Source organism: Cydia strobilella, chromosome 5 (genome assembly GCF_947568885.1).
Source record: "Cydia strobilella chromosome 5, ilCydStro3.1, whole genome shotgun sequence".
Classification (NCBI taxonomy): Eukaryota; Metazoa; Arthropoda; class Insecta; order Lepidoptera; family Tortricidae; genus Cydia; species Cydia strobilella.
In genome coordinates this window covers 22,494,082-22,506,214 of record NC_086045.1, presented here as the reverse complement: position 1 = coordinate 22,506,214, position 12,133 = coordinate 22,494,082, and the positions used below count along the sequence as shown (strand labels likewise).

Sequence of the window (12,133 nt, the reverse complement as noted above, 5' to 3'; positions counted from 1 at the left end):
AATGAATGGACTCGACTGGAAAAATATGTAATTTTCAGCCTAACGGCATTTTTAGTGATTAATTATCTGTGCTAATTTATTTTAGTTTCGGCCGGACCATAAAATCATTCATATCATCTTTCATAACATAAAACTAATCCAAGTAGTTAACCTACGTTTGTTTTAATTTTTAATATAATAAGTAAGAAAATATGACATTGTACATTTTACAGTACCTATTGTATAAGAAAATACCTATTGTGTAAGAAAAGTACGATACATATAGGTAGTTCTATGCTTTACAGTACCTATATATAAGAAGTGCCGATTAGTACATCACTTGTTGCTACGGAGGAGCGGGGCTTCCTGATACAGGTATAATATACTTAAAAGGAAGTCCCAACCTACTACCTTGTAATGTAACATTTTATTAATGAAATAAAATATTTTCATTTTCATTTTCATTTTTATAATCTTATATTTGAACAGCCGAGCATGTCGCTATACACCGCTGGAGGAAATAATTTGCTAGTCACTTTAATTGCATGAATAGGTAGTACCAAGTACCTATACTACCCTATTATAAGTAACAGTTGTAAGTATGCACTAGTTTCGTGGCAGTCTGGCGTCGTAAGCACGGACAGTACTCCTATGTACACGTTATAAATATGTGTTTTAATACTTTTTTTTTTATTTCAACGGCATAAAGTGCATATTTGTTTGTTGGATTTTAGATTTTACCTACAGGGTTACCTACTGGCATGCTACCGCGTAGCGCAATATCTGCACCTAAATACATACCTACATTGGAAACTAGAAAAATCTTCACTTGATTCGGCGTGAGTAAAAAACTGTGTAACAAGTCAGATGCACTGCGAATAATGTCAGATCAAATAGAGATTTGAATGCCGCTCAAGAAAAAATATTTTAATCTTATTTAGGTATGCGGACCAATCTCATTTAAATCTGTGTATCCAATAGAGATTTGAATGTCGCTCAAGAAAAAATATTTTAATCTTATTTAGGTATGCGGACCAATCTCATTTAAATCTGTGTATCCCTCTCACATTATATATAAATACAACCAGAGCGCAATTACGTTAAGATGAAATTGGTGTTATAATTTTAAAATCGGAATATTGGTTAGTAGGTACATACCTTATACTTACACGTAGGTACACGTAGGTACCTTATGCTCACATAACGATACCTAGCTTGGGTTTTTGTGGACTTTACAACCAATTAAATACTACCCTCGTATGAAACTATAGTATTGTGATGGGTAAATTAAATATGCAATAAGGGTCTGTAGGTACTAGTTTGCCCACGCCATAGCAACCGTACAATATAATAGCAGTTTATTTATAGTTTATACCCATACTAAAGTAACTTGACAATTAATTTCTAAAAATAGGTTCATCATCATCATATATTTAAGAGTAAGACTTGTCGGGGGAGCAATTTCCATGTTTGGCAAAGAGAAGGTAGAGGAAAAATAGGTTATAAGTACATATTATACAGTCGTGGTTTATCGTGAGCGGTACTATCACCAGAGCCTCAAGCAAACAAAGTAGTTGGTTACATAGCAACAACAAAGTCCGAATGATGGACCATTAATAAACTCGAATGGTTCCCAATTCGTGAACGCAGGTCATTACGATTTTTATGTACTCTGTACGAGTATTCAATTTTATTTGACCCAGCTGCACTCCTGATATCTCAGGTCTTTTGAGTTGAGTAAATTTTAAATATTTATTGATATGCGGATTTGACTTATTCACAGTGTTAGTGATGGTTGCTATAACTGTTCCAAATTTTAGATACCTACAACGGTCTTTGAGAAAAACGCATCTAACCGATTTTCAAGACCGAAGTGATCTCATAAGGGCTAAGCAAACAGTTTTGTGCGTAGCTCTAAAAATAATGTGTTTTACCATGAGTGAGCGAATCGATGAACAGCATTGTTAGCGTAGTGTACGCAACCTGCTACTGTATGAGCAAGGCCTCCGCTGCAAATATTTAATAAGTGTTAGATTAGGTAATAATTAGTTTAGTTTAAAATAGTAAAATTTAATATAGATTAGAATGTATAAATGTAATGGGTTGATACCTAAATAAATAACATTTTTATTTTATTTTTATTTTTTATTTTTATAAAACACTTAAAAAAGGTATCACTGCCAGTGCCACTGCAAGTGATACCTCTTATTCTCATATTCTGTACCTATACCATACCTAATGAACCTAATGAAAAGTTGGTCCTAGGTTAGGTCATAGTTTTCCGTTGCAAGCTGCACTACCTATACATATGTAGGGTACTTATTTAATAGTAACAGTTTGGCATTCGATAAATAGTCGTTGCATTTTTTTTTATAAAAAGCAAAAATATATGCAGCAGCCCAGGTAGCAAAATGACGTAAAATGACATCAGCGACGTCATAATGACGGCATTACTACGTCATTATGACGTCGCTGACGTCATTTGACGTCATTTTGCTACCTGGGAGATATCTTTAGTACAGAAAAATGTAAATACTTTTTGCGCAAATAAAACGAGATGAATGAAACCATATGCCGAAATTTAGACGTAGCTTGGTGTACTTATGTTTAAAAAGCTGGCTGCATTTGGGCTGCGTTTTAATTAACTGCAACTATGTACTCATTACAGTGGGTGAAAATGACGCAATTGATAAGGATTTTTGGATTTTAGGATTACCAGAATATAAAACTACTTTTAATTTAAATAATTATCAGTTTTATTTTATTATTAGATTATCTGTAGGAGTGGCAGGCAGCTTCTTCCCAGCGCATTCAGTGGCAGATATTTACGGAGCTGTTTTTCATATTTGCCTGCACCATCCCAACACCTGGCTGGAGCTGTTAAAGTTCCCTTTTAATACACTCTTGATTGAAGCTCATTAATAGTCGAGAGAACGGCACTGCAGGACGTATGGTCTTACTTTGCTCTTCGTCTATTACAAAATGCGACTTTTTGTACGAAGGAAATTGTACGATTTTCGACTTGGCCTAGAAATTTATAACGTGCGGTTACTTTAGCTATCTTAACTTTTGTACGAATCTATATAAATACTATGTTTGTATATAGTTGCCCAACTTTTCACGATAAATATGACAGGCATGCGGGGGCGGGCAATATTTCTGATGAGCCAAGGGTCACTTGTTCAACTTGGTCAGCCGCTTCGAGACCTCTGTTCAAGAGACAACGTACTAAATTAGTTATTTATTATGAAATACGCGAAACTTCGAGGTAATATTAAGTGTATCGAAAGCAAGCATGGAGGATGTTGAAATTTTTTTTGCCATTTGGAAAATACCAAATTTCAGTGATCTCTTCTATTCACAAGATTATTTTTATTGGAATATACAGTGTGGAACGAATGAATGGACCAATGGGAAGTGGAAGTTTTGTGTATTTATAAAAATAAAAGAATGTTTCCTTTGAGCAAGATGAGCTAACTTAAGGTTTTAAGGCACTTTCCCTCCAGGGCCCATTCATTCTTTCCACACTGTATAATATAATAATAAGACTTTTTACCACGGTAAGAAATCCATAGTCATCTTGCTTAGAAATAAAATTATAGCCGTGTGAAATTTACAGTTTGGAATATATATATACGGCCGCAATTTATGCCGCAAAAAACGTATATTTCGACACTCAAGGGAACTGTAATTTTGTAAAAAGTAAAACTCGAACCTGGCCGGTTTTTTGATTATTATGAGAATTCGGAACGAAAAACAAATACCATGCCAAACTATTAAAAGCTAACTCTCATGATAATTAAAAAAATTAAAAAAAATCAAACGTAGGGGCATAGCAGCTGTGGTTTATATATATCAAACTGCGTAAAAATATTTTGTGAGGAAAATGGGGACTACGTTTGTTTGGAGAAGCGGTTCCGTGACTTCTTCCCCTTTTCGTCTTAAAACCCGTTTTGTAGGTAGGTGGTTCCCTATTGTGTTGCAGAAAGTTTTTTGACATATATTATTTTTGTATTGCATAATGTTACTTGGAAGTGGGAAGGATTGGGCATTGTCGTCGGTAATAAACGGTTAACTAACCTGCGTTTTGCCGACGACATCGTCCTTTTCTCCCACACGGCATCTCAACTACAACACATGCTACAAGATCTCAGCACAGCGAGCCTTGAGGTTGGACTCACAATGAACAGAGCGAAAACTCAGTTGATGACCAATGGAGCAAAACACAGGGTCACGGTAGATGGGCAGGATATACAGTATGTTGATGAGTACATTTACTTGGGCCAGATAGCCTCCTTCGAAAACAGGCAAACCATAGAGGTCAATAGACGTATTGACAACGCCTGGAAGAGCTTCTGGTCCATGAAGGCGCTATTGAAGGGCGATCTTCCCCTGTGTCTCAAGCGCAAACTCATCGACATGTGTATCCTGCCTATCCTAACCTACGGTGCTCAAACATGGTCATTAACTGAGGCGTTAAAGTCCAAACTCAAGGTTTGCCAGCGAGCGATGGAGCGCAGTATACTAGGTGTTCGCAGAACTGATAGAATCAGAAACACGGAACTGCGCTCCAGAACTCGAGTTGTAGATGTAGGTGTCCAGACCGCTAAGCTTAAGTGGGACTGGGCTGGGCATGTCTGCCGCATGCACCCTGAAAGGTGGGCCAAAATGGTTACCGAGTGGGACCCACGGAACACCATAGATGGTGCTGGCCGGGGTGCAGGCAGGCCGAAAAGGAGATGGCGGGACGACTTGGACGCATTTTATCCGGATTGGCGGGACACTACAAACGACAGGGTCGAGTGGAGGAAACGAGGGGAGGCCTTTGCCCAGCAGTGGGACACTAAATTAGGCTAGTAAAAAAAAAAATACATAATGTTACTTGGTAGAAATATCGTTGGCAGAAATATTTTTGGCCTACTGCTTTTCGCATAATATTACTTTGCAGAATTTCTTTTCGCATAATATTCTTTGGCAGAAAACCCTAACCTAACACACTTAGAAAATTCTGCCAAATGAATATTATGCAAAATTACTATTATGGCAAGTATATATTTATGCGAAAGTATCATTCGACTAAAAGTTTTCTGCGATCTGCGATACGTGTTATGCGAAGTGTATTTCTGACAAATAATATTCTGCCAGAGGGTAACCCTAGGTAGGTACCTCTAACGACATCGTATTGTCGCGCAAGTATAACTTTCCCTGGTAAGTAACTTTCCCTGATTACAGCTTGCTTTCAAAACAAAATTAATTAACAGTTTTGCAATTACGCTCTTCTCAAAACCTTTTTGAAAATCGAGTTACAAATATTGCTGTATACTTGGGACGTATCGATTAGAAGTATTAAAACTTATGTCTTCTAATATACAATGTTAGGAAGTATTTGATGACAATGATTTTTGAAAATTAGTAAAACATACACTCTAAATAAGTTTTTCTACTCGTCGAGTATAATCTGTGTATTACAATTACAACTTCATATGCAACACTACAACCTTACTCTTTTCAAAACGTTGGATAGTCTATGGCACTTCCGACTCAAGCATAAGAATTTTATCGATACGGTTTAGTCAATTATAAAAATTTTGAAAATAGAACTTCATACATTTCGATAAAATATTTCTTGTTGATTTGATGTTGATTGAGACTCGATTCAATGCAAATTAGCCTACATAAACACGCTGCTGCGTCGCATTTGCTTTGTGATTGGTTGGCCAAAAAAAACATTTTATTTTGTAAATTTAAAAGTGGAAAAATTACTGCCTTGGGTGAGACTTGAACTTTGCTGACTATGGATGAGGTCTTGGTGGCTCAGTTGGCAGAGCGCTGGAGTATCTATCCAGAGGCCGTGAGTTCAAGTCTCACCCAAGGCAGTAATTTTTCCACTTTTAAATTTATTCTAAGCTTAATAGCATCGATCGCAGACGTTTCTGCTTGTTAAAAATTAATTTTATTTTATGTTGTAGTAGAAATAATTGCTTCATAAGTCAGAAACGCGCATGTGACAACCTTCATATAGCAACATCCATACCCTACGAAAACTGCTTAGCGTTGCTTGTTAGTCTCCATAGGCTACGGTGGCCAAAATCGAGAAAAAACTGTCTTAAATTTGAATTTAGCGCGGAGCAGGTACCAGGGCCTCATGAGTTACGAGGTGTCGCTGACCAACCCGCCGGGGGCGCCGGGCCCGGCGGTATCGCGGGCTGCGGCAGCTCGCGTATCTTAGCTGTATACTTTTGGTTTGTTTACCTATATGATACTACTAGTTTAAAGTATTTTTTTTTGTCTCGTAGAAAAAGTATTGTATACAATAGTGATATAATCAAGCTTTTCAATCTCGTACCTTAACTTAAGCAACTCAGCAAGCTTCGTAGCTTAAACACGGTACTCGAATGAAAAGCTCTCTATTATATCACGATTGTATAATAGTACATTATGATACAAGTGTGCTAAGTTGGTCATCACGCACGAGGCGTTATTGTGCGCGCGAGCTGTAAGCGAGCGCGCAATAAGAAAGCCGATGTGTGTAATGACCAATGCACACGCGTTTCATACGACGTTTTTCAACACACTTGCGAGAAAAAAAAGAAACTCATATTAATCAAATTGTAATAGTTAAAACAGTTAGTATTGTGTGTTGCATCTGTCATACTGCCGGCCGCCCCTCGCCCCGGCCGCGGGCGGCGCGGCGGGCGGGCCGGCCGGGCCGCGCACCGCGCAGGCGCGAGGAGCGCGCCGGTGCCCGCCAGTCTGACCAATTAAAGAAGGCTCCCTTTCCATGCATATTATTAGCAATCAGTTACCTTCTTAACTCAGTCGGATAATATAATGAAAAAGCACGAGTGGAATAATACACTGAAAGAGCACGCGTGTTTAATATCTAGGATTATGAGCCAAAAATCGGTGGAATAAAAACGTCGTTTTGAGCAAGTGTGTTGAAAAATACTATTATATTATCCCAAAATTAAATGAAGACGAGCTGAAGCGGTTAAATTCATAAAAGGTAAGTTCAGAGATCGCGACACTAACATTTCCTGGGAGAATAAGGAAATGAGCATTTATTAGATTTGGGTCATTTAAATTGGGAGGAATATTATACTGTTTTGAATTGAAGCTAACAATATCACGTTTAATATTTTTCCATAGTTGTCGAGGATTTTTTGAACTATTTATTAATTTCATGTTGGAAGTATGCCTTTTTTTCAGATCACAAAGCCTCATTACGACACCTTTTAGTTGCTTGTAATGAAGTTTGTGGGAATCTAGTTTAGACTTGCGAAATTTAGAGCGGGCTTCATCTCTCAGTCTCATCATTTCCCTAACCGTAGCAATCCACGGGTAGCCTTGTTTTTTAATTAGGGATTTTTTAATTGGAGCATATGAGTCATAGATGTACAGTATGTATGCATTAAAAGCTTGTACGGAGTCGTTGATATTATCGTTTAAAAGAGCATTGCACTTTTTCAGATATAAATGTGCTGTGAGAAAAATATAAATTACTTTTCTGAATCAGCAGTCACTGTAGGAATACGGCCCCATAAAATATCAATGATTTAATATCCTACGGTTTCAATTATTCTGAAATTACGCGAACATTCACTCGACCGCAGCGCAGGCCCGAAGGTCCGCCCACCGTTAGATAGCTACCCATAGACTTATATATTACTTCGTAAAGACCGGCCTTACGAGCACTACGAATGGGGCCGATACATCGGAGTCAAAATCGCATTTAATTACATGAGCGTGAGCGCGCTCAGTAGTGTGGCCAATTGCGCAGTAGAAAGGCGCTACTAAATGCGATTTTGACTCCAACGTATCGGCCCCATTCGTAGTGCTCGTAAGGCTAGTCTTTACGAAGTAATATATATGTCTATGTAGCTACCTTAATTTATTAACAACCTAATAAAGCAGAGTTGGTTGGAGAACCCTCCTTCTAATGACTTTTTCGTAGTTCTCATTAACGGACAACTCGAGCTTCCTGAATTTAACCTGAAAGTAACCAGGATTGTCTTAACCATAAGTCTCCGGCAAGCTCGGTTCTCCATACAAACGTAGTTACGCTCTCATTTTAAAACGACTAGCTAGATTACTCTGAAGCTTTGTACTTACAATAGGATAAGGCATATCTATGTCTGTAATTAGTTTATGTAGCTTCAGATACCATAGTAAAAAATATACAGTCAATTTAAGTTTTTCATACAAAACTTGTTTTTGCTCTATTTCGTTTATCTGGAGCTTTGTATGAAACTAATTACAGGCATAGGTATACCTCATGTTATTGTTTATGCAAAGTTTCATTACAATTCAACACGTAGTTTTAAAATGAGAACGAAATTCCGTTGGTATGGGAAGGTGAACAAATTCTCCCACTGGTGTCTGTCAATTCACTAACTCCAATAATACTAGTAATAAATCCATAAAAGCAACGCTAAGTGGTTTTCGTAGTCTATTTATGTTGCTATATGAAGGGCGTCACATGCGCGTTTCTGACTTATGAAGCAATTGTTTCTACTATACAAGATAAAATAAATAATTAATTTGAGCTATCGTTTTCTTTCGTCCTCTTGACCGCGGCGAGCTGTGATTGGCCAACCAATCACAAAGCAGTGGCGACGCAGCAGCGTGTTTAAGTAGACAGAAATATGACAGATGCCGCGACGAAATTACGTTCCGAAACGCCATCGTGGATAATTTGCATTGAATCGAGTTTTTATTGAAATGTATGAAGTTCTATTTTTAAAATATTTATAATTGACCAAACCGTATCGAAAAAATTCTTATGCTTGAGTCGGAAGTGCCATAGACTATCCAACGTTGAAAAGAGTAAGGTTGTAGTGTTGCATATGAAGTTGTAATACACAGATTATAGTCGACGAGTAGAAAAAAAAATCCTTGATCATCGAACCTGCTCACAAAATTTCACGAGAATCGGTTGAGAATTGCGACCTGTAGAGGAGAACATCCGGACATACGAAATAATTTTTGTGAAAGCTGAATTTCGAGCAATAAGTCCTTAAAAGTTTGGCTGAGGTTTACTATTTATTTAAATAAATATAAGCAGCAGCGTAAACTTACAAGTAGTAAATATGCAAGATGAATAACTGATGCGATAGTTTCATTCTGGTTCATAGTTTTATTTCATGAGTAACTATCGCGGTAACCGAAGACAATATTATGATGCGATTAATTGATATTTGTGGTTGATGGTGATCCCACACTGATAATATTGATAGTGTTTTATTATGTTGTTCTTGTCACACAATGTTATACATATAAGAGCCAGTGTGGCATCATAAGGTATGTTTAAAATATAATCGAGGAATTATTTTACCTCCATAAAACAAAAGAAGTAAAACTTCTTTGACGATGACGTTTATCGCTATTCATTTCATTTATTTCACATATAAGCTGACAGTATTTCACCAAAACGCTTACACGGTATACAACAAAAAATAAAAAAAACAAAACTAAACAGTTGCGCATAACAGGCATACAATATTTAGACATATTAAGTTGAGGATAACATGTCATTAAAAAAGGTCGGCAAAATTATCAGTATTGTTAAGTCACAAAACTCACAGATACCAACACACAATAAATAAATGTCACAGAATGTACACAGAATAAATAAATATCAATAAGTCAGTAAAACACTATGTTGGCACTTTGACGTGTGTGACGTGTGTCCTATTGTGCGTGTGTCACTATTGAGAGTTACTTCCGTCAGAAAAAAATCTGAGACCCTCTAGTCGCGCCTAAAGAAGTTTTACTTCAAAAGTACCTAGTTGTAACGGTAGGCACACTGAAGAGCAATATAAAAATGATAGGTAGGGTACACTCGCATTATTTGGTGACACGCCTAATTCGGTGATACAACTTTTGAAGCATGACACCCAGGAAAGCTAGTGAATTAGGGCCTTTTAAATGGGACCTTACGGCTTCACGGCTTCGGCGGCATTGCCGTGAGCCCCATTTAAAAGGCCCTATATAATTCACTAGCTTACCTGGGTGTCATGCTTCAAAACTTGTATCACCGAATTAGGCGTGTCACCAAATGCTGCAAGTTTACCCTAAAGTCGTCGTCAATAGAACTTGCAAACAATGAGATTTTGTTAGCGTTTGACACATAACCTAACATATTCACGAAGATTATTTTGGCTGAAATATTAATAATTAACATTTAATTTAACTAAAAATGTATATAAATAAAATATTTAAGTATATAGACTGCTGATAAGGTCATGGTTGTCCTTTTAAAGATCTAGATTACGAAGTAATAAAAGTAAAAAAAAAAAAACGGTTTGTTTACATTGTTTGCAAGTTCTATTGATATATTACAAAGGAACACGTTTTTATTACTCTAAAGTCGGTCATGCAAAAGCTGGTCTACAAACAGAGTTATGGGTCACACATTTTATAGCATGCTTTTCTCGTTCGCGCCTTTCTTGTAGACATCGCAGTTAAGATAATCCTGCCAATTTTTACGCTGTATCCTTACAGGGGTGATACATTTTTTCAGTACATACTTGAGACTCAAATAAGAAAAACGTGATATAACTACCCGGGTCGTCAACTTTTATTGTACACATTGTCCACAGAAGACATCTTTTTATGAAATATGTTTGACCTTTATGTACACAAACTACACAGACATAGTATAAAGAGTATAAAATAACGAGTTTAAAATTCCACGAGGTCACCACGCATATGTGGGCGTTTTCTAAAATATTGAAAACCTGATTCGTTCAAATCTGGACATTCTTGGGCTCATTCTACTCAGAATCGACATCATTTTCCATCCTGCCATTAAAAAAAGATGTCCCAAAATGTACATTCCATTCCGTCACGTTTATGTGTTTTTTTTATTCATTTCGGAAGACTGCAGGTCACTTCTGGATGAGATTGGCTCAGGACCGGGATAAGTGGCGTACTCGAAGAGAGGCCTATGCTCAGCAGTGGGCGATAAAAGGCTGATATGATGATGTGCGTGACGTAGTGGAATGGGTTCCTATACTAAATTAGTACATGAGCGCTGATGTGCGGTGACCTCGGTTATCTTATGTGCTACGTGTAGCTAGCAGGTGTTTATGTAGTACTGACCTTGCCGCAAGCCTTGCACTTGCCCTTTTCGTTGCGTCGGTGCACCCAGTGGTGGTGGGTGACGGTCTGCTCGCGGTACTGGCGCACTCCCACGTCCCGAAACGTTGGCTTGCACGCGAATGGGTGGCGGTCCAGCAGGATCTCGATGCAGCCTTGGTGCGCGACGATACGGCACGCTGAACACCTCATGCGGGTCCCAAGTTTCTGTTCAAAGATGTTTTTATATTAGTATTGATGTTTAGAAAAAAGCTCACCGTCTCCGCTGGCTTGACCACGTTTTGAGAATAGAGGAGGATAAAACGGCATACCTGGGACGCTCGGTAGGGCGGAGGCCGATCGGACGTCCCAGGTATGAAGGTAGGTATGGGGCGATACTGTTGAAGTGGACAAAACGATACCTAAGTCAAAATATAATTGAGAGCCCCAAATAAACTTTCAAGAGAGGATATCCCGAAAACTATTCAAGATATCGAAAAACTTGACAAAATTAAACTTGTAGTAAATTTAATCAGCTTTCGGTTTGTCTAATTAGTCACGTCACTAAGATGCAAAGTTTCCAAGATATGTGAAAAACCGAAAAATGGGACCTTCTTACCCCCTCTGCCCCCCGGCTCAAAGGCTACGGGGACTTGATATGTTCACATCCTAGCTAGTCCAAACAAAGTTACGGAGTCAAAAATTGTGTTCCAAGCATTTCCCTCTATACTCTATACCTTCTTATTGCTTGGCCTATGTAGCGATTAGTTGGCGATTGGCTGCATGGCTGTACGAGCTCGTAGTCTTTTGTCGCGGCGACAGTGATGGCCCACCGCCGCGCTAATGGGGAAGCGGCTCATTAATCTTATATTCAACTAGGACGCGGCGCTTACAACCGACCAACAGATGTCACACAATAGGCAGGAAACTTGCTAATGGCGCCGAGGATATTACCTACAAATTCTTAGAGCCATTACGCACTGTCGACTAGTCGCCGGCGACTCGGTCTCTCGGCGACCAAAACAAAGGCAACTAGGACCAGGAGACCAAGGTCTCACGGAAGTTTTGTTATTAA

General features: G+C 38.3%; 1 protein-coding gene across 3 annotated transcripts in view; it reads right to left on the bottom strand.

Moving 5' to 3' along the window:
* Positions 1-11,280, bottom strand: part of LOC134741613 (eye-specific diacylglycerol kinase) — a 329,906-nt gene extending 318,626 nt beyond the window's left edge. For all 3 annotated transcript variants that reach the window (XM_063674462.1, XM_063674463.1, XM_063674464.1), the window contains exon 1: positions 11,083-11,280. In XM_063674462.1, the coding sequence (XP_063530532.1) occupies positions 11,083-11,271 (189 nt within the window). In that variant the 5' untranslated portion in view covers positions 11,272-11,280. The remainder of the gene's footprint in view (positions 1-11,082) is intronic.
* Between the last annotated feature and the right edge of the window lie 853 nt (positions 11,281-12,133).